At 41.2% G+C, this 26,061-nt stretch overlaps 2 protein-coding genes across 4 annotated transcripts in view; both read right to left on the bottom strand.

Annotated features, from left to right (window-relative positions):
• The window catches only part of CTNNAL1 (catenin alpha like 1), a 63,159-nt gene extending 47,337 nt beyond the window's left edge, over nt 1-15,822 (bottom strand). For both annotated transcript variants that reach the window (XM_059411124.1, XM_059411125.1), the window contains exon 1: nt 15,633-15,822. In XM_059411124.1, the coding sequence (XP_059267107.1) occupies nt 15,633-15,755 (123 nt within the window). In that variant the 5' untranslated portion in view covers nt 15,756-15,822. The remainder of the gene's footprint in view (nt 1-15,632) is intronic.
• A 1,794-nt stretch (nt 15,823-17,616) lies between these two features.
• Nucleotides 17,617-26,061, bottom strand: part of TMEM245 (transmembrane protein 245) — a 96,843-nt gene continuing 88,398 nt past the window's right edge. For both annotated transcript variants that reach the window (XM_059411120.1, XM_059411121.1), the window contains one exon: nt 17,617-22,464. In XM_059411120.1, coding sequence (XP_059267103.1) covers nt 22,419-22,464 — 46 coding nt within the window. In that variant the 3' untranslated portion in view covers nt 17,617-22,418. The remainder of the gene's footprint in view (nt 22,465-26,061) is intronic.

Genomic DNA, 26,061 nt, shown 5'->3' with positions numbered 1-26,061 from the left:
AAAAAAAAAAAAAAAAAAAAAAAAAAAAAAAAAGAAAAAAAAAAGATTGTTGAAACAAATACAGATCTTCAAAATGTCCCAGAGAATTAGTACATGAACAATACTGACATAGAAAAATATTTAAAGACTGTTACATGAAAAACACAGATCCTAAATAGTACATGTCCACTGAATATAACTATGAAATGATTTATGTACATGCATTAACAAAGACCAGAACAGAGAATTAAGATAAGAAGAAAGGAATGGTTCTTTGAGCAACTACCATGTGCCAGGCACTTTATATGTTACAGTATTACTAATTTAGAATCAGGAAGGCCTGGGTTTGAGCCTGGCTCTGCCACTACTAGCTAAATGCCCTTAGGGAAATTTAATGATCTCTCCAAATGTCCTCATCTGTAATATTATTATTAATTTTTAAAATATTTCCTAGATGCCAGGTCCTGAAGATGTACCAGTGAACAAGACTAACACAATCCTGTCCTACTCAGTTTACAGTCTATCAGGATAACAATAATGCAGTCATATAAAATATATTTGTTACCCACCTATCATATGCCAAGTAAAACTTTAGGCAATGAAGAGAAAGCAAGCAAGAAAGGCCCAAACTCTCATTCAAGTGGGAGACAGGGGAGGAATGACAGTCAAGCAAATAGGTAAACAGGAAAATTAATGTAAATGCTATGCAAAATATTAAAATAGGAGGATATGATAGAAAGTATTTGTGTAGGTATGTCAGATGAGTTGATCTTCCTTCTATGAGGAAATGCTATTTTTTTTTAAAGATTTTATTTATTTATTTGACAGCGAGAGATCACAAGTAGGCAGAGAGGCAGGCAGAGAGAGAGGAAGGGAAGGAAGCAGGCTCCCTGCCGAGCAGAGAGCCTGATGCGGGACTCGATCCCAGGACCCTGAGACTCACTTCTAATGAGTGAAGTGGAAGCAATGGTGTACTTCTGAGAACAGGTCATTCTGAGAATAGGTCATAAAACACATTGTAACTTCCATCTCTGCCCCCTCCTCAATCTCAGATCAATCACTCTGGGAGAAAACCAGCTATCATATCTTGGAGGACACTCAAGCAACTCTATGGAGAGACCCACAAGGGAATAAACTGAGGCTTCCGGCCAAAAGATAGTAAAGAACTGAAGACTCCTGCCTACAGCAATTAGAGTGAATATGGGAACAAACTCTCCAGCCTCAGTCGAACCTTCAGATTACTGTGCATCCAGTCAACATCTTGATTTTAATCTCAAAAAGGCCTGAATCCAGAACTACAAGATAAGCCATCCCAGAATTCTTGACCCACAGAAACTATGAGATGATAAATGTTTACTGCTTTAAGGCACTAAATCTGGGGTGATTTATTATGTATCAATAGATAACTGATCAATGTTTTGGCATCTCGGAACTGGGGCAATGCTGTAACAAAAACCAAAATGTGGAAGTGGCTTTGACATCAGGCCTTGGAAGCTGAATGGACTTTGAGGAGTTAGTAAAAGCTAGAGAGTGCTGAATAAACTTTGTAGAAGTATGGTGACCACTGAGAAGCTATGGGTGAAGGCTTTAAAGGGAAGTGAGAAAAATCTTATTGGGAACTCAAGAAAAGACGATCTTTGGTATGTAGTGACAGAAACTCACCCCCAGGAATGTGTAAATTAGAGAATACACCTAATGAACTGGGTGATCCAGCTAAGGAGATTTCTAGACATATTTTGAAGATGCTACTTGGTTTCTTGCTTAAAATGTAAAATATAAGATGTGAGACAGAAGCTAAAGGAAACACTGTGAAATAAAAAAGAAGCCAGGCCTTCTGGATTTAAAAATTCCCAGCTTCACCAGGAGGCCAATGATGCTAAATTAAGAATGGCTTCCAAGCAAAAACAAAATCTAGGGCACTGTCGGGAAAGCAAGGTCTAAAGCTGAAGCTAAGAGTGTGACTATAAAGTTGTACGTTAGGATCTCAGGAAGATTCAAGGTGGTGCTCCAGAGATCCATTCACTTAAACAACAGGTCTCCTGAGACGTTTTAGAGGTACTGTCCTGAGGAGCCCCAGCAGAAGCCCGGGTTAGAGCAGGGCTTATCATAAAGAGACTTGCGGGTATGGTTTGCCTAATTGAGCGAGCCCAATAAGATCCACAGGAGACCCACAAAACTTTAAAGATAATTATGTCAGGAGGAATGCTACCATCTTGGACTGAAGGAGATCGATCAGTATGAAATGAAGAGAGGCTTCCACAGGCAGTGTGCAGGCCAGGAAACTGTGCAGCTACAAACATGGGCTACCTCTCATGAGCGAGGATGGCTCCAAGGGCCGTGCTAAGAGCCATGAAGAACATCCCCACACCTCAGGTCTTCGTCGTACTACTAACCTGTGTCTGGGTGGGTTTCAGAACCTGTGAACCAGTGACTCCTATTCCTCTGTTTCCCATTTTCAAACAGAAGTATATGACAGTTATGCCATGCCAATTTTCCTGTTTGCTTTGTTTTGTTTTGTTTTGTTTGGGGTGGAGGGGTTGTTTTAACAAAAATGTCCGTAATGATTATTCTCTGCCTGTCCTACCACTAGAAGTTGTGTGTTTGGGAACAAATTATTTGTCGCTTTAGTTCACAAGTTTTCAGATCAAATGAAACTATACTCAAGGAACTAGACCTAAGGAACTACACATACAAAAAGCCTCACCGAATCAGAATTAGATGGCAAAATCTTGAATTTCCAGCGGATACTGTAGAGGGATGAGATGTTTAGGAGGACTGGGGTGGAGGCTGTTTGCAAACGGGAAGAGGTAAACGATTTGTGACCATAGTGTGAAGTGTGGTGATATTAAAATATGTCCACAAATTCTTTGCTATTCCTCCTTCAAGAGGTGGAGCCTAACTCCCCTGTCCTTGAGTGTGGGCTGAACTGAGTGAATCACTTCTAATTCATAAAGCAGAAGTGACAGTGCGTTCCTTTGGAGGGCAGGTCACAAACACACACTGGTTTCCATCCTTCCCTCTAGGAGATTATTCCCCCTACGGGGAAGCCAGTTACCATGTCACGAAGACACTTGACCAGCCTGATGCAGTCTGACATGACAAAGAACTGAGTGAGGCCTCTGGCCGACAGCTAGCCAGTCGTGCCTTCTGCTTACAGACATGTGAGCAGTCTAAAACCAGGCAGGTGCATCACTCACAAATTCCTGACACAAAGAATCTAAGATAATAGATGTTTGTTGTTTTTAAACCATTAAGTAGCAGTAAATAACTAATAATAACTAATACAATCTCAATTTTTTTTTTTTTTTAAAGAATACTCTCTTCTGGGGGAAGAGTGGATTGAAAAAGTGGCAAAAGTAGGAGGGAGACCAGTTAGGAAAGCATCGCAGTAGTCCAGGTAAAAGATGATGGCAGCTTGGGGCACGTGGATGGCTCAATGAGTTAAATGTCTGACTCTTGGTTTTGGCTGAATTCATGATTTCAGAGTCAGAAGATCAGGCCCTGCGTTGGACTTCATGCTCAGTGTGCAGTTGGCTTGAGATCCTCTTCCTACTGCTCACACTGTCACTCTCTCTCTCTCTCAGATCAGTAAATCAATAAAATCTTTTCTAAAAAATGCCAGCTTAGGGTGCCTGGGTGGCTCAGTTGGTTAAGCAGTCTGCCTTTGGCTCAGGTCACAATCCTGGAGTCCTGGGATCAAGTCCCGCATTGGGCTCACTGCTCTTCTCCCTCTCCCACTCCCGCTGCTTGTGCTCTCTCTCTCTCTCAATCTCTCTCTCTCTCTCTGTCAAATAAATAAAATCTTAAAAAAAATTTTTTTAATGCTGGCTTGAAATAAGGCAGCAATAGTCAAGAGAATGGAAAACAGATAAACTGGATTGCCTGATGGATTAGATTGGTATCGTCTAAGATGAACCTTCAATGCATGGTAGAAGAAACAGGGTGCATCGGCATAACACTAACATCTCTGCGTGGCAGGCACAAAAAAAGTGTTTTTGAACAAACAATGTAATTTAATCCTCACAGTAAGCTTAGCATGTAGGTACTACTTTATTCCCTTTTTACAAAGAAAGCAATAGACATTAAAAGATGCTTATTTAAGGTCTCATAGCTATTACAAGGTGAAGCCAAGATTCACAGTCAGACAATTTGACTCTGAGACCATACTTTATTTTTACTGATATATAACTTACATATGACACTGTGCAAGATTAAGGTGTACAGCGTGATGATCTGCTGCACACATACACTGCAAATGATTCCACAATCAACTACAAATGATGACCAAAAATAGGTAACACTTCTATCACCTCACATAATCTTTCTTTTTGGTGGTCATAAGAACATTTAAGATCTAGTCTTTTTTTTTTTAAGATTTTATTTTTATTTATTTGACAAAGAGAGAGATCACAAGTAGGCAGAGAGGCAGGCGGCGGGTGTGGGGGGCAGACTCCCCGCAGAGCAGGAAGCCCAATGCGGGGCTCGATCCCAGCACCCTGAGATAATGCCCTGAGAGGCAGAGGCTTTACCCACTGAGCCACTCAGGCGCCCCTAAGATCTATTCTTTCAGCAACTTTTAAGTATATAATATGGAGTTGTTAACATACAGTCACCATGCTGTACATCAGATCCCTAGAACTTAGTCATCTTAAAACTGGAAATTTGCACCCTTTGACCAACATCTCCTCTTTTCCCCTCACAACCTGGTAGCCCCTCACAACCACCACTGGACTGTTTCTATGGGTTTGTCTTTTGAAGATCCACATATAAGTGAGATTTGGTATTCGCCTTCTCTGATTTATTTTACTTAGCATAATGCCTTCAAGGTCCATCTGTGTTGTAGCAAATGGCAAAATTTCCTTCTTTCTCATGACTAATATTCCATTGTATATTTATACCACATCTTCTCCATCTATTTATCAATAGAAGGCCACTGAGGTTGTTTCCATATCTTGGCTATTGTGAATAATACTGCAATGAATATGAGAGTGCAAATATCTCTTCAAGATCCTGATTTCATTTCCTTAGGATATATACCCAAAAGTGGGATTACTGAGTCGTATGACAGTCCTATTTTTTTCTGTGGAGCCTTCATGCTGTTTTCCATAGTGGCTGAGCCTATTTACATTCCCATCAACAATGACAAGGCTTCCCTTCTCCAAATCCTCAACAACACTTGTTTTCATTTCTTTTTAATAACATCCAATTCTAAGAAGGTTGTGTGGCATCTCATTGTGGTTTTGGCCTAATTTCCTTGATGATTAGTGATGCTGAGCATATTTTCGTAAATGTAGTAACCATTTGTATGTCTTCTTTCAAAAAAAGTCTGTTCAGGGGCACCTGGGTGGCACAGTTGGTTAAACATCTGACTCCTGCTTTTGGCTCAGGTCGTGATCTCAGGGTATGAGTTCAAGCCCTGTGTGAGGCAGTGCAGAGTCTGCTTAAGACTTTCTCTCCCTCTCTCTCTGCCCCCCACCCTGTTCCCACTCTAACAAAATGTTCAGATTTTATTAGTTTTTAGATTTTTAAATGTACAGATAAAATTGGACTACCTTTCATTCCCTTCACACCCTTCCCTGAGGCAGGGTTTGAAGTGAATCCAATAACTATCAGATAAATAGTATACTGTATCTTTCTGGATTTGGTTTCTTTGTTGTTAAATTTTATCAATTTGAGATCTACATTGATATATATAGATCTGATCTACATTGATATATGTAGATCTAATGTATTTATTTCATATCAATCAGTCACAATTTATTTATTCATTGCCCTACTAACAGGCATTTTGGTTGCTTTGAGTTTTTGTTCTTAAAAGCAGTTCTGCAATAAACAAGCAAAAAAATGTTCAGTTCCTCTGCCCATTTTTAAGTGAGATTTTCTTCACTTATGGTATAAGCCATATATATATATATATATATTTTAAAAGCTAACCTCTTATCAGATAGATGGTTTGCAAATATTTTATTCCATTCCGTAGGCTGTCTTTTCACTTTGTGGATTTCTCCTTTTGGCGTGCAGAAGCTTTTTGGTTTGATGTAGTCCCACGTGCTTATTTTTCCTTCTGTTACTTGTATTCTTGTTGTCATATCCAAAAATCACTGCCAAGACCAATGTCAAGATTTTTCTCTTGTCTTCCAGGAGTTTTACAGTTTCAAGTCTTACATTTAAGTCATTGATCCATTTCCAGTTAATTTTGTGAGTGGTGTAAGATACGGGTCCACTTTCATTCTTTTGCATGCAATGATCCAGTTTTTCCACCACTTATTGAAGAAACTATCCTTTCCCCATTAGTTATTCTTGGCTTCCTTCTCAAATACTATTTTACCATATACGTATGGGTTTATCTCCGGCCTTTCAATTCTGTTTCATTGGACTACATGTCTGTTTTTATGTTGGTGCCATACTGTTTCATTACTACAGCTCTGTAATATAATTTGAAATCAGGAAGTGTGTTGCCTCTAGATTTGTTCTCCTTTCCCAGGGCTGTTTTAGTTAGTTGGGAATCTTTTGCACTTCTGTACAAATTTTAGGATTGTTTTTCTATTTCTGTAGGGGAAAAAAATGCTTTTGGAATTATGATAGAGATTGCACGAAATCTACAGATGGCTGTAGGTGTTATGGACATTTAAAAAATGTTAGTTCTTGGGGCACCTGGGTGGCTCAGTGGGTTAAAGCCTCCACCTTCCACGCAGGTCATGATCCCAGGGTCCTGGGATTAAGCCCCACATAGGGCTCTCTGCTCAGCAGGGAGCCTGCTTCCCCTAAACCACTCCCTGACTCTCTGCCTACTTGTGATCTCTGTCAAATAAATAAATAAAATCTTTATAAAAAACATATTAGTTATTCAGATCCATGAACATGGGCTATCATTCCATTTATTTGTGTCTTCAATTTCTTTTACCAAAGTCTTAACAGTTTTCAGTGTACAGATCTTTCATCTCCTTGATCAAATATATTTTTAAGTATTGTTTCTGATGCTGTGGTAAAAGGGATTATTTTATTTCTTTTTCAAGTATTTTGTTGTTAGCTTATGGAAACACAACTGATTTCTGCATGTTTACTTTTTTTTTTCTGGCAACTTTACTGAATTTTTTTATTGTGTGTGTGTGTGTCAAGTCCTTAGGAGTCTTTGATCCTTCCTCACACCAGAGAGACCCTAAGGAACCTTTTGTATGTACCACCTGAAGAACAGAGCACTTAATCACCATTGACTATTGCAAACAACTAAGACACTCTGGAGTGAAAAGGAGTTTAAGTTGTGTTTATTACCAAAAGCTTTAAATTTTCAATTGTATAGAGAAGATCAGCAATTAGACTAAGATGCCAACTATAGTTAGTTCTGAATCACACGTTTTGTTTCATTACAAGCATCCTCCCCAGCGTTTAATTACATGTAGCCGTCTTCCTTTTACTAGAAGCATCCTGAAAAATGTTTAATCCAATACAGGTACACATTTGAAACTGACATATACAGGAGCCAAATCAATTTACAAAATTCCGTATTAAAAGGTCAGTTTATATCCTTACATTATTCTCAAACTTTTTAAAAGGAAAGTTCAAAAAGTTATACATGTTGATTACTTTTAAAAAATGGGAAATGGGGTCTCTGGGTGGCTCAGTCAGTTATGTTTCTACCTTTGGCTCAGGTAAAGATCCCAGGGTCCTAGGATCGAGCCCCACATTGGGCTCCCTGCTCAGTGGGGAGCCAGCTTCTCCCTCTCCCTCTGCTGCTTCCCCTGCTTGTGCTCTCTCACTCTGTCAGATAAATAAATAAAATCTTTTAAAAAGGGAGGGGGATATAGAAAGACTAAAGAAATAAAAATTACTTATCATCACACTATCCCAGGAGCATTTTGCCATAATTTTTGCTCAGTCCTGTTTTATACAAACCTAAACACACAGTTTTACAAAACTGAGATCAAACTTGAATTTTTTTGTCATGTGAAAAATAAGACTAGATAGCATTTAACACTCAACAAATATTAATGAATTTAATGCCTATATCTCTAAGAGGCATATACTATTATTACCCTCATCTTACAGATAAAGACCTGAACTTTAAAAAGGTAAAGAATTTGCCCAATGTCACAAAGGCAGTAAGCTGCCGACGCTGTTAGTAACCACACTGCTTCTTTCCTCCCGGGATTATGCTAAAGATCAGGGAAAAGACAGTTGGTGAGAGTGTCTTGTAAATTATAAGTGCCACATAAAATTTTAGCATTATTCTACAAAAATAGGAGGCATATAGGATGCCTGGGTGGCTCAGTTGGTTAAGCAGCTGCCTTCGGCTCAGGTCATGATCCCAGCGTCCTGCGATCGAGTCCCACATCGGGCTCCTTGCGCCGCAGAGAGCCTGCTTCTCCCTCTGCCTCTGCCTGCCACTCTGCCTGTGCTCGCTCTCGCTCGCTCTCTCTCTCTGACAAATAAATAAATAAAATCTTTTAAAAAAAATAGGAGGCATATTAAATTGGGAGTCACGACCCAAAGATGCCCTGACCCCAGAGTCTAGAATATGCCTGAAAGAACTGGGAAAAAAGAGGGCAGAAAGGCATCCCATGGGGAAGAAAGAGCATCTGATACACTGAAGAATTCGGCTGTGGAATACAAGAATAAGAACTAGGGCTTATCTGATACCTTCTAACAAAGGGTATCAAGAAGTACCAATCTCCAGCAAAGTATATCCTAGCGGTTAAGAGCATGAACTCTGGCTTATTTTGCCTGGGTTTGAATTCTGGCTCTGTCATGTGACAATGTGGCAAGTCATCTAATCTTTCTGTAACTCCATATTCTCAAATATGTAAAAACAGGAATAATAATAGTACCCATTTCACAAGTTCATTGTGGAGAGTACATCAGTAAATTAAATAAAGTATTTAGAATAGTGTCTGGCATATAGTAAACATTACATAATTGCTAGATATTACAGTTTACATTTCTAGAATCTCTCTTCTCTCCTCATGTTTGTGATGTTATTCTTATTTTCTAGAATAACTCACAGTAATCTCTTCGTTGAAATAGATTTTCTTAGTTTACTTATTTTGTGGGGAAGCAAGACAACTAGTAAAGACCAGGAAGAAAAAAAATGGTAGTAGCCCAGATAAAAGAACAATGGCTTAATAATAATTTAAAAAAAAAAAAAAAAAAAGGGGAGTCAGCCTACAGAGAAATTTGTCTCTGGACTTAACTCATTAGCGAGTTCTCAAAATAATTACATATAAAAATTCGAGGTGCCTGGCTGACTCAGTCAGTAAAGCAAGTGGCTCTTGATCTCAGGGTTGTGAGTTCAAGGCCCACGCTGGGCAAGGAGCCTTTAAAAAAAAAAAAAAGGCTAATCAGCTATAGAAACCATCCATGGTTTGAATGGAAGTGTGGAAGTATGGATAAAAACACCAAATTATGGCAGTTGCTTTAAAAGAATCAGAAAAAAAGGGGCTCTTTCACTTACTTTATGTGTTTTATGTTTGCAGGTAAAAAAACCACATAAATTCTCATAAACAAATCAGCAAAGAGGGCCCCATACATTCTCTATTCATCTTCAATTAATGAGACAAGGATCCTGAAAAGCCTACAGGACAGGACAGAGAGAAACGGAAAGACAAGGTGAGCTACCTTAGAAACGTGAAGGGTCTGTACAACGGTGAATGCAGTAAATCTATCACAGACAGGAAAAGACTAGTGGGTGGTAGAATAACATTCCACACCAGGGTGGAGTATGTGGCAGACATCCCTTTTCCCTTCCTTGGATAAAACCGTTTTAAGACTGGGAGTGGGGATTTTGACAGGAAGAATAAAATGATTATTACTTTTTCTTTTTTTTTTTTTTTAAGCTGGGCTTTAAAAAGAGTCCTTTTTTTTTATTTTTTTTTTTTTTTTTTTTTTTTTTTGGAGAGGAGGGGAGCAAAAGGGGGGGGGGGGGGGGGGGGGACAGAGAGAGAAGCAGACTCTCCACTGAGCAGGGAGCCCAAGACAGGACTCAGTCCCAGGTCCCTGGCAGACACTTAACTGACTGAGCCACCCCGGCGCCCCAAGAACAATATGATTATTAAAGAACGTACAGGATTTGTGCTTGGGACCTAACCCAGGGCTTTTAAACAACTCTCTGAGTTAGAAAATATGTAACAAATGAGTATACATAATATACATATGCAAGCATAAAGAAATGGAAGCCATATGCAGCCAGCACCAAGCTTAAGAGAACATTACCATTACCTCTGATAATCCAAATGCCTTTTGGGCCCCTTTCCACATCACCCACCTCACTCTCCCCAGAAGAAACCACTGTCCTGATTTTCTGCTCATCACTTCTTTATTACTGTACAAATGTTATAACCCTAAATAATGGTTTCATTTTGCCTGCTTTTGAGCCTTTGATTTTGTTTCACTCAACATTATATTTTTGAGATTCAACCATACTGATAATTATAGCTGTGGTTCATTCATTTCACTGCTGCCCAGTATCTCACGGTACGAACATAACACAATTTATTTAAACATCCTACTGTTAAAAGACATTTAGGTAGATTTAGGTAGTTTCCAGTTTGGGGCCATTAGAAGCAAAAAAATAAATAAATAAAATAAAATCAACATTTCAATTTATGTCCCTAACACACATGCAGGACTTTCTCTAGAGGGTATGGATTTTGGAGTAGACTTGCTGGGCCATGGGTAATACCACATTCAAGTTTAGATGACATCCAACTGTTTTCCAAAGTGGTTTACTGTTGCCATTCCCACAGGCTCCACATTTTTCACCATTACTTGTTCTCATTGTGGTTTTAATTTGTGCTCCCCTGATTTCTGATAAAATTGAACATCTTTTACATTTCTTTTTGTCATCTGTTTCCTCTTCCATGAGATGACTATTTGTACCAATCTTTAATAGGTAATTTTAAAATTTTTGATTCACTGCCATCCTTTATTTATTCTGGATACTACCAATCATCTATTGGTGATCTGTGTTACACTCATATTCTCCCATTTCATGGCTTATCCTTTCAATTTTGGTAAACAGATGTTCTTCATTCTGACGGAGTCAGATTTATACAATCTTTGTTCAGAATTTTTACTTCTGGTATATTAAAAAATCACTTCCCACCATGAGGTGATGAAAATATTGTCCAGTTGTGGGGTTTTTTTTTCCTAAAAGTGTTACACGTTTTTCATTTTCATACTGATGTCCTTAATCTCTCTGGAATTGATTTTTACATATCGTGTGGGACAGGCTTCCAATTTCATGTGTTACTATTAGATAACAATTGTTTTAGCCCCATTTTTAAAAGTTTTTCCTTTCCCCACTAACCAGCAGTGCCAATTCTGTGATTTATCAAGTTTCCATATATGGGTGGATCTGTTTCTAGGTTCTCTGTTCCCATTCACTGGTCTATTACCTTAATTATGATTGTTTTATAAGGCCTTGAACTCTTCCCACTTTGTTTCTCTTCTGGCTATTCTTGGCTCCTTGCTCCTTCATATAATTATATGAAATTATAACCACTTTTTATCAAATTCTATTAAAAAATCCTGTTGAAGTTCTCACTGGAAGTGTATTAAATTTATAGACTAATAGGAAAAATTGATAAGTCAATCTAGTCATAAACACAGTACTTCACTCCATTTTTCTAGATCTACTGTGGCTTTCAATAAATTTTTTAAATTCTTGGGCTGCCTGGCTGGCTCAGTGTGTGGAGCATGTGACTCGTGATCTCGGGGGATTTGAGTCTGAGCCCCAAGTAGGGTATAGAGATTACTTAAAAATAAAAATCTTTAAAAAACATAAAAATTAAAAAAAAAATTGGGGCACCTGGGTGGCTCAGTTGGTTGAATGACTGCCTTCAGGTGAGGTCATGATCCTGGAGTCGCAGGACTGAGTCCTACGTCAGGCTCCCTGCTCAGCAAGAGGTCTGCTTCTCCCTCTGACCTTCCCCCGTCATGCTCACTCTCTCTCATTTTCTCTCTCTCTCTCTCTCTAAAATAAATAAATAAATAAAATCTTTTAAAATTAAAAAAAATTCTTTTCACAAAGTTTGGCATCTCTTTTGCTATGTATATACTCCTAAGAACCTCATTTTTGCTGTCATTTTTATTCTAAATGGTGGGGGTTTTTTTAGAATCACCTTTTTTTTTTTAAGATTTTATTTATTTATTTGTCAGAGAGAGAGGGAGAAAGAGCGAGTACAGGCGGACAGAATGGCAGGCAGAGGCAGAGGGAGAAGCAGGCTCCCTGCCGAGCAAGGAGCCCAATGCGGGACTCGATCCCAGGACGCTGGGATCATGACCTGAGCCGAAGGCAGCTGCCTAACCAACTGAGCCACCCAGGCGTCCCAAGAATCACCTTTTTTTTTTAACTAATGTAGAAAAATGCAGTTGACTTTAGTATCCTCCATTCAGTGAATTTACTAAACCTCCTAGTTTTTATGATTTATCTGTAGGCTCTTGAAAGTTTTTATTTTCCTTCTCTCTTTACACCTTTCACTTCTCATCTCATCACGCTGGTTAGGATTTCCAGTACAGTGTTGAGTAAAAGCTGCAACAGCACACATCCCTCCTATTTCTGGTTTTAAAGGAAATGTTTTGTATTGTTTTGTTTAAGCTTTATTTATTGGAGAGAGAGCAGGAGCACAAGAGAGCATGGGGCAGAGGGAAAGAGAGAGTGAAGTTCAAGCCGACTCCCTGCTGAACATGGCCCAACTTGGGGCTTGATCCCAAGACCCCCAAGACCTCGACCTGAGCCAAAATCAAGAGTCAGACGCCTAACACACTGAGCTACCCAGGCACCTGGTTTTCTGCAGATATTCTTTATCAGGTTAGGAAGTTTTCTTCTATTACTACTTCGCTAGGTGTTTTTATCATGGTTATAATTTGGACTTAATTGAGCATCTACTGATAAGAACATGTATCTTTTGCAATATGTGAATGCAGAAAATAATACACATTTGTCTCATACTAACTCAATCATGCATTCCTAGAATAAGGCCAGTAACCCAGAACTTTTTACCTGTAAAGTCAGAAGAGGTTAGATGATATCTGCTTAAAACTCACTAAATTTTATGATGTTAGTCTTACTTGCTCACCTCAAGGCCCGGTCTCCTCTACAGCATCGTTCCTGACTCATCCATGCATTCTCTGAGCTCTTAGAGCATTTACTATTGATATTATTCATTTGATACTTGGCATGTGTTAATTTTTATATGTCCTGTCTCCCAACTGGACTACAAGTTCCTCAAGGAGCACTATTAAGTACACAATAAATGCTTACTTAAAATATTCTTGTGGATAAAATAATGAAACATGAATTGGATAATAATGCAGCATCCTTAAAAAATGAGACTTCTAGACATGAAATTTCTAGAACGCTGAAGTTTTAATCAGCTAACAGTCACTGAAACATAACAATTACTCTGAATTATACTCCACACTGTCCTGCTTTGTTAACAGTATTCCGGCCATGCTTTACTCATTTCTTGATTTTAAGCAAAGTCAACTGTTATTTGTTGAGTACAGTCAATCATTAGGAATGTCAGTTATGGTGCTGTGCTAAAGATACAGCTGTGGATACATAACATGTGGGATGCAGAACCTCAGCTATGACCTTGAATGATTCTTTAATAAGAAAGAAAAAAGAAAAACCAAAACTGGCATTTTTTTCCCCTTTAGCACTGACCTCTAGTTAACTCTCAGCAGCAATTTACACAATTCACAGATTCACACATTTCCTCCTCCACTCCACCCTCTTTTATCCCGGCATTACACAATGCAGAGCTGTAGGACTGATCCATTTTTAGCAGTGATACTGTGAAAAGTTACCATTTCTCCAGATTACAAGTACTTTCCACCTTGTTTTTCCATTGTGGACTCCCTTCTCTGTACCTACCACCAGCTGACCTCATCACTGCTTCTAATCTCTAGAGAGAACACAGCCTATGGTGTAACTAGGGGCACAGAATCTGGAACCAGGATGCCTGGGTTCAAACGCCAATTTGACATTTACAGTTCCAAGTCCCGGGATAAGTTACTTAAACTTACTATTCCTCAGTTTCCTCTTCCATATAATGAGAATAGACACATACCTACCTCATAAGATTGTTACGAAAATTAAAGGAGTTAATATTTATAAAGTGCTTAAACCATGGCCTAACATATAGTAAGCAACACACGTATTGTTAAATACATGGATAAAAATACTGTCAAGTTGAACTTGACTTATCACTCCCTTATCACTCTTAAAACTACTCCAGTATTTCTCATTTTTGGTTGTGGTTGTATTGTTGGTAGTGGTGGCATTCTTTTGCGGAGAGGAGGACAGTGCGGACGTTACTAACTGATCCTGGCGCTCCTTCTCTCTGGTCAGTGCCTCCATCAGACATGGAAGGGAAGAGGGGGGAGGTGTGTCAGGTGTACTCATTCACTGTTCTGTTAGCCAAGCTAAAGTGAGCACAGGTGTTTGTTTTTTTTTTTAAAGGGGGGGCGTTTTATTTAATCAGCATAACAGGAATCTAGGGACATGTGTGACTGCTATTTTCAAATATTTGCAGGGCTGGGAAGGAGAAGAGACAGCATTTAACATTCTATGGAACAGCTACAGGCTCCCCATCACTGAACATGTTTAAGCAGGAGACTGGTGACCAGGTGTAAAGATGCTGTAAGAAAGAATTTTTTAATTTAGAGTCAGATAACCTTTAAGATTCCTTCTACCTCTAAAGTCTTGGCAATACCCGCGTTGAGTCATCAAGACATTACAATCTAGTTGTGAGTCACACATCGCCAACGCTCTCCTAAAGGCACAGAATTCTCCCTTCCTCACAGCGCTTGGCACACTACAACAGATCGAGGTGAGGAATGCTAGCCCGCAGGCTGCGTATAACTCGACTTACAGCAACAAAAACTTCTCTGAAACTCAGCGCGTCAATTAGCTGATTCCAGACTTCTGTTACGACCAACAAATACAATAAAGCATACATCCCAGACGGGATTTGGCAGAAAGATGCGTGTCCGGATTAACGATCAGACAGTGCTTCGCTGCACTCTTCCCAAGCCAGACAAAAGCGGCCCGAAGGGAGCCGCAGGTTAAGGGGCAGGGGCAGGCAGGGTGGCCCGGGGTGAACTGGCGCCCAGCGAGCCGACGCGCGCAGAGGACAGGGACAAAGGCCTCGGGGAGAGCACGCTGGACCTGGAGGCCGGCAGGAATGCCCCAGCCGGAGCGGCCAGCAGTCGGGGTGTGGACTGGGGCTGCAAACGTGTGGGCCACCGCAGGGTCCTCTCTGCCTCGGGGAAGCCCGTGCGGGGCCCGCCGCCGGAGCCACAGCCCAAGACGGGTCGCGCGGGTCAGGCCGGGCGGCGCACCTGCCTGCCGGGCTCTCGGGTCCGCACCGGGGCTCCCCGCCCCTCCGCCTCCCCTGCCGCGCAGCCCCCTCGGCCTCGCCGCCGGATTTCGGATGGACCAGACCAAACGCCGAAGCCGCAGCCGCAGCCAAGGCCGGTCCCCGAGCTTCAGACCCGCGGCCCGACCCGACGCCGCAGTCCTGCCGCGGAATGGGGGGCAGCGGCGGCCTCCCGCCGGGCCGACACGACCCGACCCCGGGCCGTGCGAGCGGCCGCCGCCATCGCGGGCCGCGGCCGGGGGAGACGAGGGGCCGCGCCGGGAGCCACTTTACCTGAGAGACCAGCGGGAGCAGCGTCTGCTCCACAGAACGAGTTTTGATCTCCAGTCCCGAGTCGAAGGCGAAGCCGGACGGGCCGGCGCCGCTGACGCCGGCCGGGCCAGAAGAGGCGGCCATGGCCCTCGGCCCGTCGCGCAACCGGGACGCCGCGCCACTGCGGGCCTGCCGCCCGCCAGCCAGCACGCCCGCGGCGGCGGCAATGCACCCGCGCCGCCCGAGGCCCCGCCCCCGACCGGGCCACGCCCCCGGGGCAGCCACGCCCCCACGCGCTCGGGTCTAGAGTCGGTCCTGCAGCCCCGCTAGGTCTGTATCGCTCCAACTCCCCCGCCCGGAGGGATCAAACCAGGCACCTGCGGGCATCCCGCGGCTATGTGGCCTCCTACTGGGGCAAGGACAACTATCCCTAGCAGCCCTTTTCGTCCTCCTGGTAGGTGACTCGTCTTAACTCTGAATTCCCACGATGATTTCTAGAAGCTGAGCTAACTGGTGGAGCAGAACCAGTCAAGCCTGTAGGGAAGGGTCTTTTATCGAGGCAGGAATTTTACCGGTAAAGCTTCTTTCTGGAGCTTTCCAGAAGGTCCCACATCCTCCAGGCTCCCCTTCTGACCCTCTTTCTCACAATTCGGGCTGGGTTGAAAATGAAACATTTCATAATGCAGCCGTAAGGAGTACCTGTGTATTTGGCAAGGGGGCAGTGATTTGGGTATCTTTCAGGCTACTGTTCAAAATTACTCTTCAAAAGGAAATTAACTAGGGCATAGGGAAAAGCTTCACCTACTGTTCAACACTCTTACATTTAAAAACTTTTTTTGGCGCCTGGGTGGCTCAGTGGGTTAAGCTTCTGCCTTTGGCTAAGGTCATGATCCAGAGCCCTGGAATCGAGCCCGGCGTCGGGCTCTCTGCTCAGCAGGGAGCCTACTTCCCTCACTCTCTGCCTGCCTCTCTGCCTACTTGTGATCTCTCTCTCTCTGTCAAATTAATAAATTTTTAAAAAACTTTTTTTTCCTTAAGTAGGCTCCACACCCCGCGTGGAGCCCAAGGGGTGGCTTGAACTCATGACCCTAAGATCAAGAATTGAGCTGAAATCAAGAGTCAGTTTCCTGAAACTACTTTTCAGAATTACCACTGAGCAGGGCCTAACACAGAGCAGTTTCCTGAAGGCGGTTTATTGAATGAAAAGATCATTAGTACTTCTGCCTAAACTCACTTAAAGGAATCAGGGAGCCCGAACATGATCAGATGGGAGGGAGAGCTGAACACCCCTTTGCCCCTGGAGTCCCAGAAGCAAAGCCAAAAGGAGGTTGTCAGAAACCCCTGTGAGGGGGTCCTCAGCTTAGGCAATAGACTGAGAAGCATGGAGAAATAGTCGTGAACTAACACATCTGCCAGGAGGCAACCCACAGAATACAAAAGAATCTGAGGCTGGTGAGTCCACCCTTTGATTTTTACCAGGATTATTTTTCCACCCACATCAGATTGAAGAGCGGAGTATCATGAACTCCAGGGTTCAGAGGCTCTTTCCCAAGCACTGCTGAAATGTGCTTCACGGTCCTCCCACTTAGGGGTTCAGCTCCGTCTGCCAGGGCTGCACAGATATCTTTGCTTTGAAGATAGCCATAATGTGGACCTGTTTTCCTCATTCAAAATGTGCAGTTCCTTTAACCAACTTTCTCTTCCTCGGTTTCTTATTCCCCAGCCACTTACCTTACCACTTTCTTGTCTACCACAAGGCCACCTTCCCCAATGAACCGAAGGCTCCCGCCTCAGCTTTGGACCTTTTCACCTTTTTCAGGAGCCCATATCCATTCTCCAGACACATATTCTCTTATGTAAGCAGCCCACATTACATAAAAACTCAGTGTGGGCACTGGTGCCAAAGGAAAAGAGATAAGGCCTAGGAGACGGATGTATTCGTGAAAGTCTCACCCCAAGGAAGATCAAATTTCTCCACAGAAACGAGACTAAGTTTTCCACCTGATTGATTCAACACTAGTAATTTTATTTCAAAATATAAATATTTCACATTTTCAAAGAGGTTACATTAGAAGTTCATCAAAGCAAGTTAAAGCTAAGAAGTAGCATCTGTGTGAGAATAAAGAATATGAGCTGTCATATATGAACCAACTTTTTTGCTTTCAAACCATCTCTATTTTGCCTGAGAATGCAGAGGATATCTTTTCCAAAAGTTACATCAGCATTTACAACTATATATCCAAGCTTGGTTTCCGAATCAAATGGTATTTGAAATATACTCCAGTCACCCAAACAAATGGCACTGCGAAAGACCGGAGAAGGGTTTTCTTTGGGACAGCTATAATGAGTTAGACCTTCTAGGTCACTGCAATAAAAAAGAAATAGGCTTTGGGAATAAGCCAAAATGATGTTACTTTAAGATTTATTTCCACACCTTTCATTGTTAAGATATAAAGCCAGAAGAAAAATAAGAAACCAGGTATGGAGTGAAGAACTCTGGACTTGGAGTCAGAAGTTCTGCCACTGAATTCTGGCTCCTTCATTTTGTGGTATGAACTTAAGGGAAAAATCACAAAAAAGCCTTTCTGAGCCTCCAGTGCCTCATTCAATAATACTTAACGCCTGCCTGTCTCACAGGGTTGTTACGAAAGCAGTCTGAAAACTATAAAGTGACATACAAAAGCATTATTAAAATGTAATATCAACATATCACCACTGTATTTGCACATTACTAGATCCTTGAAAAACTTGCAAAACTAAGCACAAATACTGATTTTACACACCATAGGTGGAAAAGAATCTCTATACTTTACGTATAGCTCTGAATGGCAAATAGGTTTTCTTTGAGATTTGTTATAGTTTATGTGGTAATATGGTTACCATTCAGAATTTCCATTAAGGATGTCTCCCAAAAGAGCTGTAAACTTACTGGAGAGCCATATTTCCCAAAGGACCAGTAGTCCTTGGCGAAGCTCTGCTAAAAGGATTGGGGTGGGGGGGAGGGCGGGGTGGTTTCAGGTCAAATAAGTGTAGTAAACAATTTGTCCCCTCATAAATTCACAATATATAACAGCACACTAAAAACTCTTAGAAGTCCTACAGAAAGGAAACAAACACAGCATTCCTCAATTTTAGCTGACTATGGCACACTTCTGTCTCTTACAACATCTAATAACATCTCTTGGAACTACCGCTATAAGGAACATATCTTTCCAAAAGTTGCTCAACTATTAGGGAAAGGGAAGAGATGCAGAACAGTGGGCTAAGGGGGGGTGGGGGGCAAAACTGTATTCTATTCAGAATCCTGTTACTGACTCTGTGTGTTAGAAAAGCCACTTCAACCTATGGATTTGTTTTCTCCCCTAGAAAACAATAGGATTGCCTAATTATACACGGCCCATTCTAGCGCAGAGTTTCTATGACTAGTAGACAGATTGTCTTGATTTATAATTCTCTTTATTATTTATAAACTATCAAAAAAATATAACTGCCCAGTGCTTTCAGTTAGCACATTTTTTTGCAGGTCCTTAATAAATCAGTGAAATGAATATATTTTGATGGCAAATGTGTAAGGACAAAAACTAATTAAAAAAAAAATTTACTCTCAGCTAGAACTAACATTTGGAAGTATATTACCAGAAGCTATCTCCAGTATGAAATGCCTAGTATAATACTCTGATAAGGGTCTTAGAAGACCCCTACAGGAAACTGCCAATCAGGACTAGAGTATGGGAAGTTCTGAAAGGGTTTTTCCTATAAACCCTGAGGTTGAGAGCCCTGGATAGCTCACCTACAATTTTTTTTTTCCTCTCTCTAATCGTTCATGGCCTGAATTTCTGAGTATTTCTTGCCCAGTAGTGACATATCCTGAAGTACTAGATACAATCAGTATGGGAAGTAAGTCACAATGGGGATTTAAGACCAAGGTTAGCCAGAGGACCTCACCTGCAAGCCTTTTAGCAGCCCTTTAACTGTAATAAACAGCTGCCGTTTCCAAAGACTCTCAGTTTGTTTGAATACAGCGTGTCTTCAGAACACTTCTTGGGTAATCCTCTCCTTGTCAAGAGTCAATCTACACCAGTCTCACAGGTCACAAGAAAATTCTACCAGCTAACTACCTCTAATGGAAGAGAGTGTTAGGAATCCTCACAAGTTTAAACACAAATAAAGACTTGTATCTCAGGCAGTGTGACAGATCACTTCCAGGAGCAGACAATGTGAAAGAAATTTTGGAACTGAAGAAGGATTTACAGGACATGGAGTTTATACTAAAAATGGTACACCGTATTCTCAGAAGAGAGAGGAGCACATCTGTGTGGAGACTAATCTTTTCCCATTCCCCCATTCGGTTTACAACTGAAATAATGAATATGAACTTAAAACTAACCTTTAATAAAGCTATAAAAATATAAGACCTTGGGATAGGCTTTCTGTATCCATTTTTACTGAAGCTACTTCATCCATTCACTGTCTTTTCCTAGGGGAACATTCTTTCTGGGACAAATCCTGAGAATCTGGGGGCAAGCCACTGTGAGACCTGAGTTTGAAACTCCTCACTTTTCATACTACGTGAGCTCTGTGACCTGTGAAAATTCCATAAAGCCTCTTCACTGTCTGAGGGCATAGGTTTCTCTGGTCGAGGGCTCCTCCCCTAGCTGGCTGGCCTTCAGAGTCCTTCTGAAGTTGCTGGAACATCAGGGCAGTTCCAGTCTCCTGATGAGGACCGTGTACAGGACTGATTTTTTAGGTGATATTATATCACTGCCCATTCTGGGAGCTGCAAACTATTCTCTTAGGGCTCCTAAGTTCTTAAGAACATGGTATTTATACTAATAATTATGACCAAAAACAGCCATACATTAGCTGGAGTTTAGTTTTTTGCAGTATCACTTTATACAGCTAAAAACACTTTGGAGGAACATAATTTGTATATGCACACTAAACTCACTGTGTTTAATACTTGCCTCTTATGAATATGTACCAATTATAGTTATAAACTTACCAGTATACAATTAACAAAAACAAACCTGATTCCTTTTTTAACCCTTTCACTACAAAATTCATAGTTTTAGCAAGCACATGATCTGGCTAAGATTTATGGTGGGAGAAGGCATTCCCAGGAGCTGTCCTCTGTACAGCAGTTGGCATGGAAACCAGAGAGGCCAACTCTCAGTGAATGTGTTTCTGAACGAATGACTCAACAACCGTCTAAAGAAAAAAAGGAGTTGGTTAGTGGCCAAATGAACACTTGGTGTAATATTAGGTTATAATTGTAGAGGGATGGTAAAAACAAGAGATCTGCATGTAGTCTACTGTATAAACAGTCAAAACCCTCATGGTAGCCTCTTTCCTATAGGGAGTTAATTTCTTGAGTGATACCAGGATGAATTTAAGCTAATTACCACTAACAGTGCTTCTCAGGGAGAAGATGATTTAGGAAAAAAATGATTTCTACTCTTAAATGCTTTCCAAAGGGAAGTCTTTGACATTCAGTAACACTTTCTCCTCTATATTCCCCTGGGGATGGAGAAAGAGCCCGATGATCGTTTCCTACAGTGGTAAGGGCACCACGCGAAGAGCTGGGTTCCCGTCCCAGCCTGTCATTAACTGTAGGACAAGCACTGGGAAGACTGCAGAAGGTATGGGAAGAAATGCGACAACAGGGCAGAGTTTGCAGATTACAAAGTCAGAAAGATTTGAGGTAAAAGACTTACTGAACATTTCTGAACCTTAAGCTTCCCACCTGTATGAAAGTGTTATAAAAAACATAACACTGTGTGAAAGCTGCCGGGAAGTGACTGGGAAAGAATGTGTGCAACCTGACTTTGTAACGCGCAAAGCACTGTGCTGGTCATTGTGATGTGTGGGAGACTTAACAAGTCCTCCTTCAACAGGCCTTCATCTGGAGTCTCATGTGCAAGGCACTGTGCTAAGTGATGGAAAAATACTACCTAAATGTAACATTCTACTGCTAATAAGTAACTAACTGGCAGAATTCCAAATAAGTACACACGGATATATTTAACAACTCCGAGAACTGCTACTCCTGAGATTTTTCGCTTAAAGCATTTGGAAAAACTGAACCCCAACATGAATTGTCATATTGTTACCATTAACAGCAGCTTAGTAAGTATTCTACTTCAAAGTGGTCAACCAAGTTTTAAGAATCTGGCAATAGTATAATGGCAGATGGAGGGAGGCGAAAGGGAGGAAGAGCTTGTTTTTCTCTGTCTCCTGGGGTTGCAACACACACCTCGCTGACTTTCAAATAAGCCACCCGGCCTTACACTTTACAGAGGGAAGTAGGTAGAAGGGTAGAAAACTCCCTTTTCCTGCTCAAGCAACTACATATTCAAAAGTGAAAAACCCTCTTCATTAAAAAGTGACGGTCATAAAAATGTTTAAGAACAGATTTCTTAAACCAGGAGAAAATTACACTGTGAATATTTTTAACAGCAGGTAGTTCAGGACTCTTAAAATACCTTTATAAATACATATTATAATAATATAGATAACCAAAGTGGGAAATTTCGAGCCAAGTTACCAGTGTATAAACTGAAATTTTTTCAAGCCATCTTAGCAACAGGTAAGTGAGCAAACCACAATTCTGAGTTCTAAAGCTGTGCTTTAAAAGGCAAAGCAACCCACAGCAAGTTCTCTCTTGTCCAGGCATTCTGTATGGAAGGCCAGGAGGGTTCTGCTGCTTTCCTGGGCTCTGCTTGCTAGGCACAGATGAAAGGACAGAAGGCCACAGCTGAGCTGTGAGAAACTGAACCTCCTACAGAAATCGCTGTGGTGCAAACCATGTCAGTCTGCTGAAGATTTCGCATCATCAGAAATATCATGGAAAGTCCTGTAAGAAGAAAAGAAAGAAGGATTAGTTCTGCTTTTGGAATAGGGTGTGTGGGGGGGTGGATAAAGCCAAAGAAACACTTTAAAAAAAGAAAAGCAAAACAGTGTCCAACCAATAATTAATTGCCAAGTAACAACATTTTATTTTGATAACCTGAGAGCTATGACAAGGTTATATAGTCACTATAGATTGCTAATACTTTCACCAAGTATTGTTTCAAAGTCTGCTATGTGTTTCTCAGTCTTCAGTAATAAGAACTCCATTTTTTTTTTTTTTTTTTTTGGCTGAGTCCACTGTCTCCCATCCAAGATGATCTCCCCAGATTCCCCTGAAACCATGTATGACCGACCATGTGACTAAGTAGTATCTGGTCTGGGTGGAGGGGGTCCGCTGCATATCTGAGGGTCCTACCTTAGCACTGTAACAGCTCGTCTTTGCTACATCACTCACATGCCCGAGCTATGACGATGTGACCCAGTCTGGTCTGTATCCTTGGTGGCCAGGTCAGAGTTTACTGAGGATGAGTTCAAGATCCCATCTTACACGAAAAGACCTCAGAACAAGCTGGATGAGCAGAATGTAGGGAGCTGTGCATGAATGTTTGTGGAACAGTCACATGAGCCCTAGACTTCCTACTTCTGGCTTCTTTTGCCCGAGAAATAAACCTCTAGCTTTGGAGGTTATTTTGAGTTCTATTTTTATTTTGAGTTCTGTTGTTATTTTGAGTTCTGTTGAGGGTGGTATTTTTTTAGTTTGGGGGTGCTTTTTTCTGTTTATATACAGTCAAATGTCTCTTAAATGATAAAAAAAGACAAAGCACACATATATTACCCTTTCCGACAGAAGTTACTTTGCTCCTTTACAGCAATATCCCCAACTAGGAACTCGGAAAAATAGTTAAGCTTAAAATGTTGGCATTTTTCAAAACAAGTCTAAGGTCTTCAAGTTATATTAACTTGTAGCCACATCACTACACTATGTGGTATCTTCTTAAATTTTTTTTTAATCAGTCAATGAAAGCCTATTTTATTTTCATACCTATAACCAAGTGTTGATTACTGTACACAATGACTCAACTTTTTCATTAGAAACAGACCTAAAGTGGAATATAAGGAATATACTCCAGAAATTCAGAAAATAACTCAGCTGTAGATACAAAAGGGGACAAAAAGTTGTCATTAACTACAAATCACCTAAAACTTCATAAAGCAAATAATCTGCCAGGTGCAATTCCACACTCACACCACCTGTCTTCCCCCCCTTCTGCCTTATTCCTTTGTCTTCTCAATTTCCGCATCACACTATGAGGTGGGCTAGCTGGGTGGAACCGAGGTAAATGAAAGACTAACCCTTTAGCCCAATGTCAGGAGTACTTCAGAATCAAGAGGGCACAGGTAGAAAGTTACAGAAAAGAGATTACATTCAAGAACACTGTGTTATCTCAAGGCTGCCTCCCTGGTGGGGGTCCTCTAGCCTCTGGACCAATAAAGCCCACCTCCAACCAGCACAGCTCTACCTCCAAAGGATTAGCTCTGAAGAATGGATGAGCTTCCTGGCTATGGCTGTGAAAGGGCATATGTGTGGTATGGCCAAACCCACCATGTTGAACATACGCTGATAGGAGAAAGAATTGGAATGAATTTTGTTTCTTTAAATAATTTTACATTCTGAAAGAAATCCCCCAAAATGAAGACATATTATATACTCCCAGGTTTTATCTGTGTTACTACCTATCTGTATATCAAATCAGGGTTTCTCAAGGGCAGTACCCTCGACATTTTTGTGCATGGTAAGATGTTTAGCAGTACCTCTAGCTCTAACTGGTGGAGTTGTGACAACCAGAATGTCTCTAGACGTTGCCAAATATATTCTGAAGGGAGCAAAACTCCTACCCACCCCCACCCAGAACCATTGCCCTAGGTGTCTATTTATTTATGTATCTATTTTTCACACTCTCACCTAAATTTATGTTCTTCAATTTGTGTACAGGAAAAGTTGGCTAACAGCTGTGGGAGCCCTGGAAAATCTTTAAAACCAATAACCCAAAACTGACCTATACTAAAAAGCATTTCCCAATATACAATAGGTTTCAAATCCATCCTCTGACATCTTTTCACATTTCTAGGATACCTGAAAGTTTGAATCTCTATTCAGCTCTTCTAAATTATGAATGAAAATTTCTGCCTCGGGGCAAAGATGCATGAAATGAGATTAAGACTGCGGTTGGCCTGGTGACTGCTTTCTGTTGACAAGTAAACTTAGCCGTCACCTTGAAATTCATACCTACTATTCAATTCTGCCCCCAGGCCAAGAAAGTCTCTAAAAGCACCCAAGAAAAAGGAAAACAAAGTGAAGCACACTGAGAAAATAGTTACTAACGATTTTCCAACTCAACATTCTACCTTCTCTAGATGTTTACAGCGGCAATGGCTGGATGCAGGAGTGCGCGCGTGTGTGCATGTGTAGAAGCCTACAGAGGTTAACACTGACCTTTTTTTTGGTTTTTTAAGATTTTCACTTATTTATTTTAGAGAAAGTGACTGTATACGCCAGGGGTGGTATGAGGGAGATGGAGAGAATGCTGAAGCAGACTCCCCGCCGGGGAGTTGAGCCCACACGGGGCTCAACTCCAGCACCCTGAGATCATGACCCAAGCTGAGTCAAAATAAGAGTCAGCTGTTCAACCAACTGAGCCACCCTGGCGCCCCAGAAGTAACCTGATCTTAAACAAATGTCTATCTCCTGGAAAACAAACTCCCTAACCTAGTGATACAGAGATAATTGATTTCTGTCCTCATGGAGAAGCACTGAGCTCAGTAATCAGCAGGGCTCATAAATTCTGACCTCTCTAGAACAGGAAGAAACAAAGGGATAATACTGCATTGATAATGTTTCTAGAAACAGTGAATGTTCTACCTTAGTCATCTAAATACAGTGTTCTTTTCCAAACCATAAGGATTATTAGATGCTAAGAATGACAGTGGTAGGATTTCCTTTTTTTTTTTCTTTTTAAGATTTTATTTATTTATTTGTCAGAGACAGAGAGAGAGCGAACGAGCACAGGCAGACAGAAAGGCAGGGAGAGGCAGAAGCAGGCTCCCTGTCAAGCAAGGAGCCTGATGTGGGACTCGATCCCAGGACGCTGGAATCATGACCTGAGCCGAAGGCAGCCGCTTAACCAGCTGAGCCACCCAAGCATGCCAGTGGTAGGATTTCTGATTTAAGAGCAAGGAAAGCAGAACAGGGCCACATGCGGTTCGAGGGACAGAGATTGCTATTAACATTTTACAGTTCCTCTAATGGCAATGGGGAATGTGCAGTGTGATTTCTCATTTATAATCAATCCCAACTCCTTGAATTCTGAATCTTCCTCCCCAAAAGTTTTTGGTAAGATTTTTAAAAATTCGTTTATGCAAACGTTTACACTTTTTCTGATTTAACAGCTCAAGAGCTATTGATTCCTTGCCTCCTAGAGATACAGAATAAACTTTGGACATTTAAAAATAAAAAGCTTTATCTGAGTAATTTAACACAGCTGGCTTGGCATAAGCTGAGTGTGTATTTCCGAACCCTCACCTCGCACACAGGTGCACAATC

The sequence above is a fragment of the Mustela nigripes genome, chromosome 9, assembly GCF_022355385.1.
Source record: "Mustela nigripes isolate SB6536 chromosome 9, MUSNIG.SB6536, whole genome shotgun sequence".
Lineage (NCBI taxonomy): Eukaryota > Metazoa > Chordata > Mammalia > Carnivora > Mustelidae > Mustela > Mustela nigripes.
The sequence above is the reverse complement of the archived record's forward strand: the minus strand, read 5'-3'. Positions and strand labels throughout refer to the sequence as shown.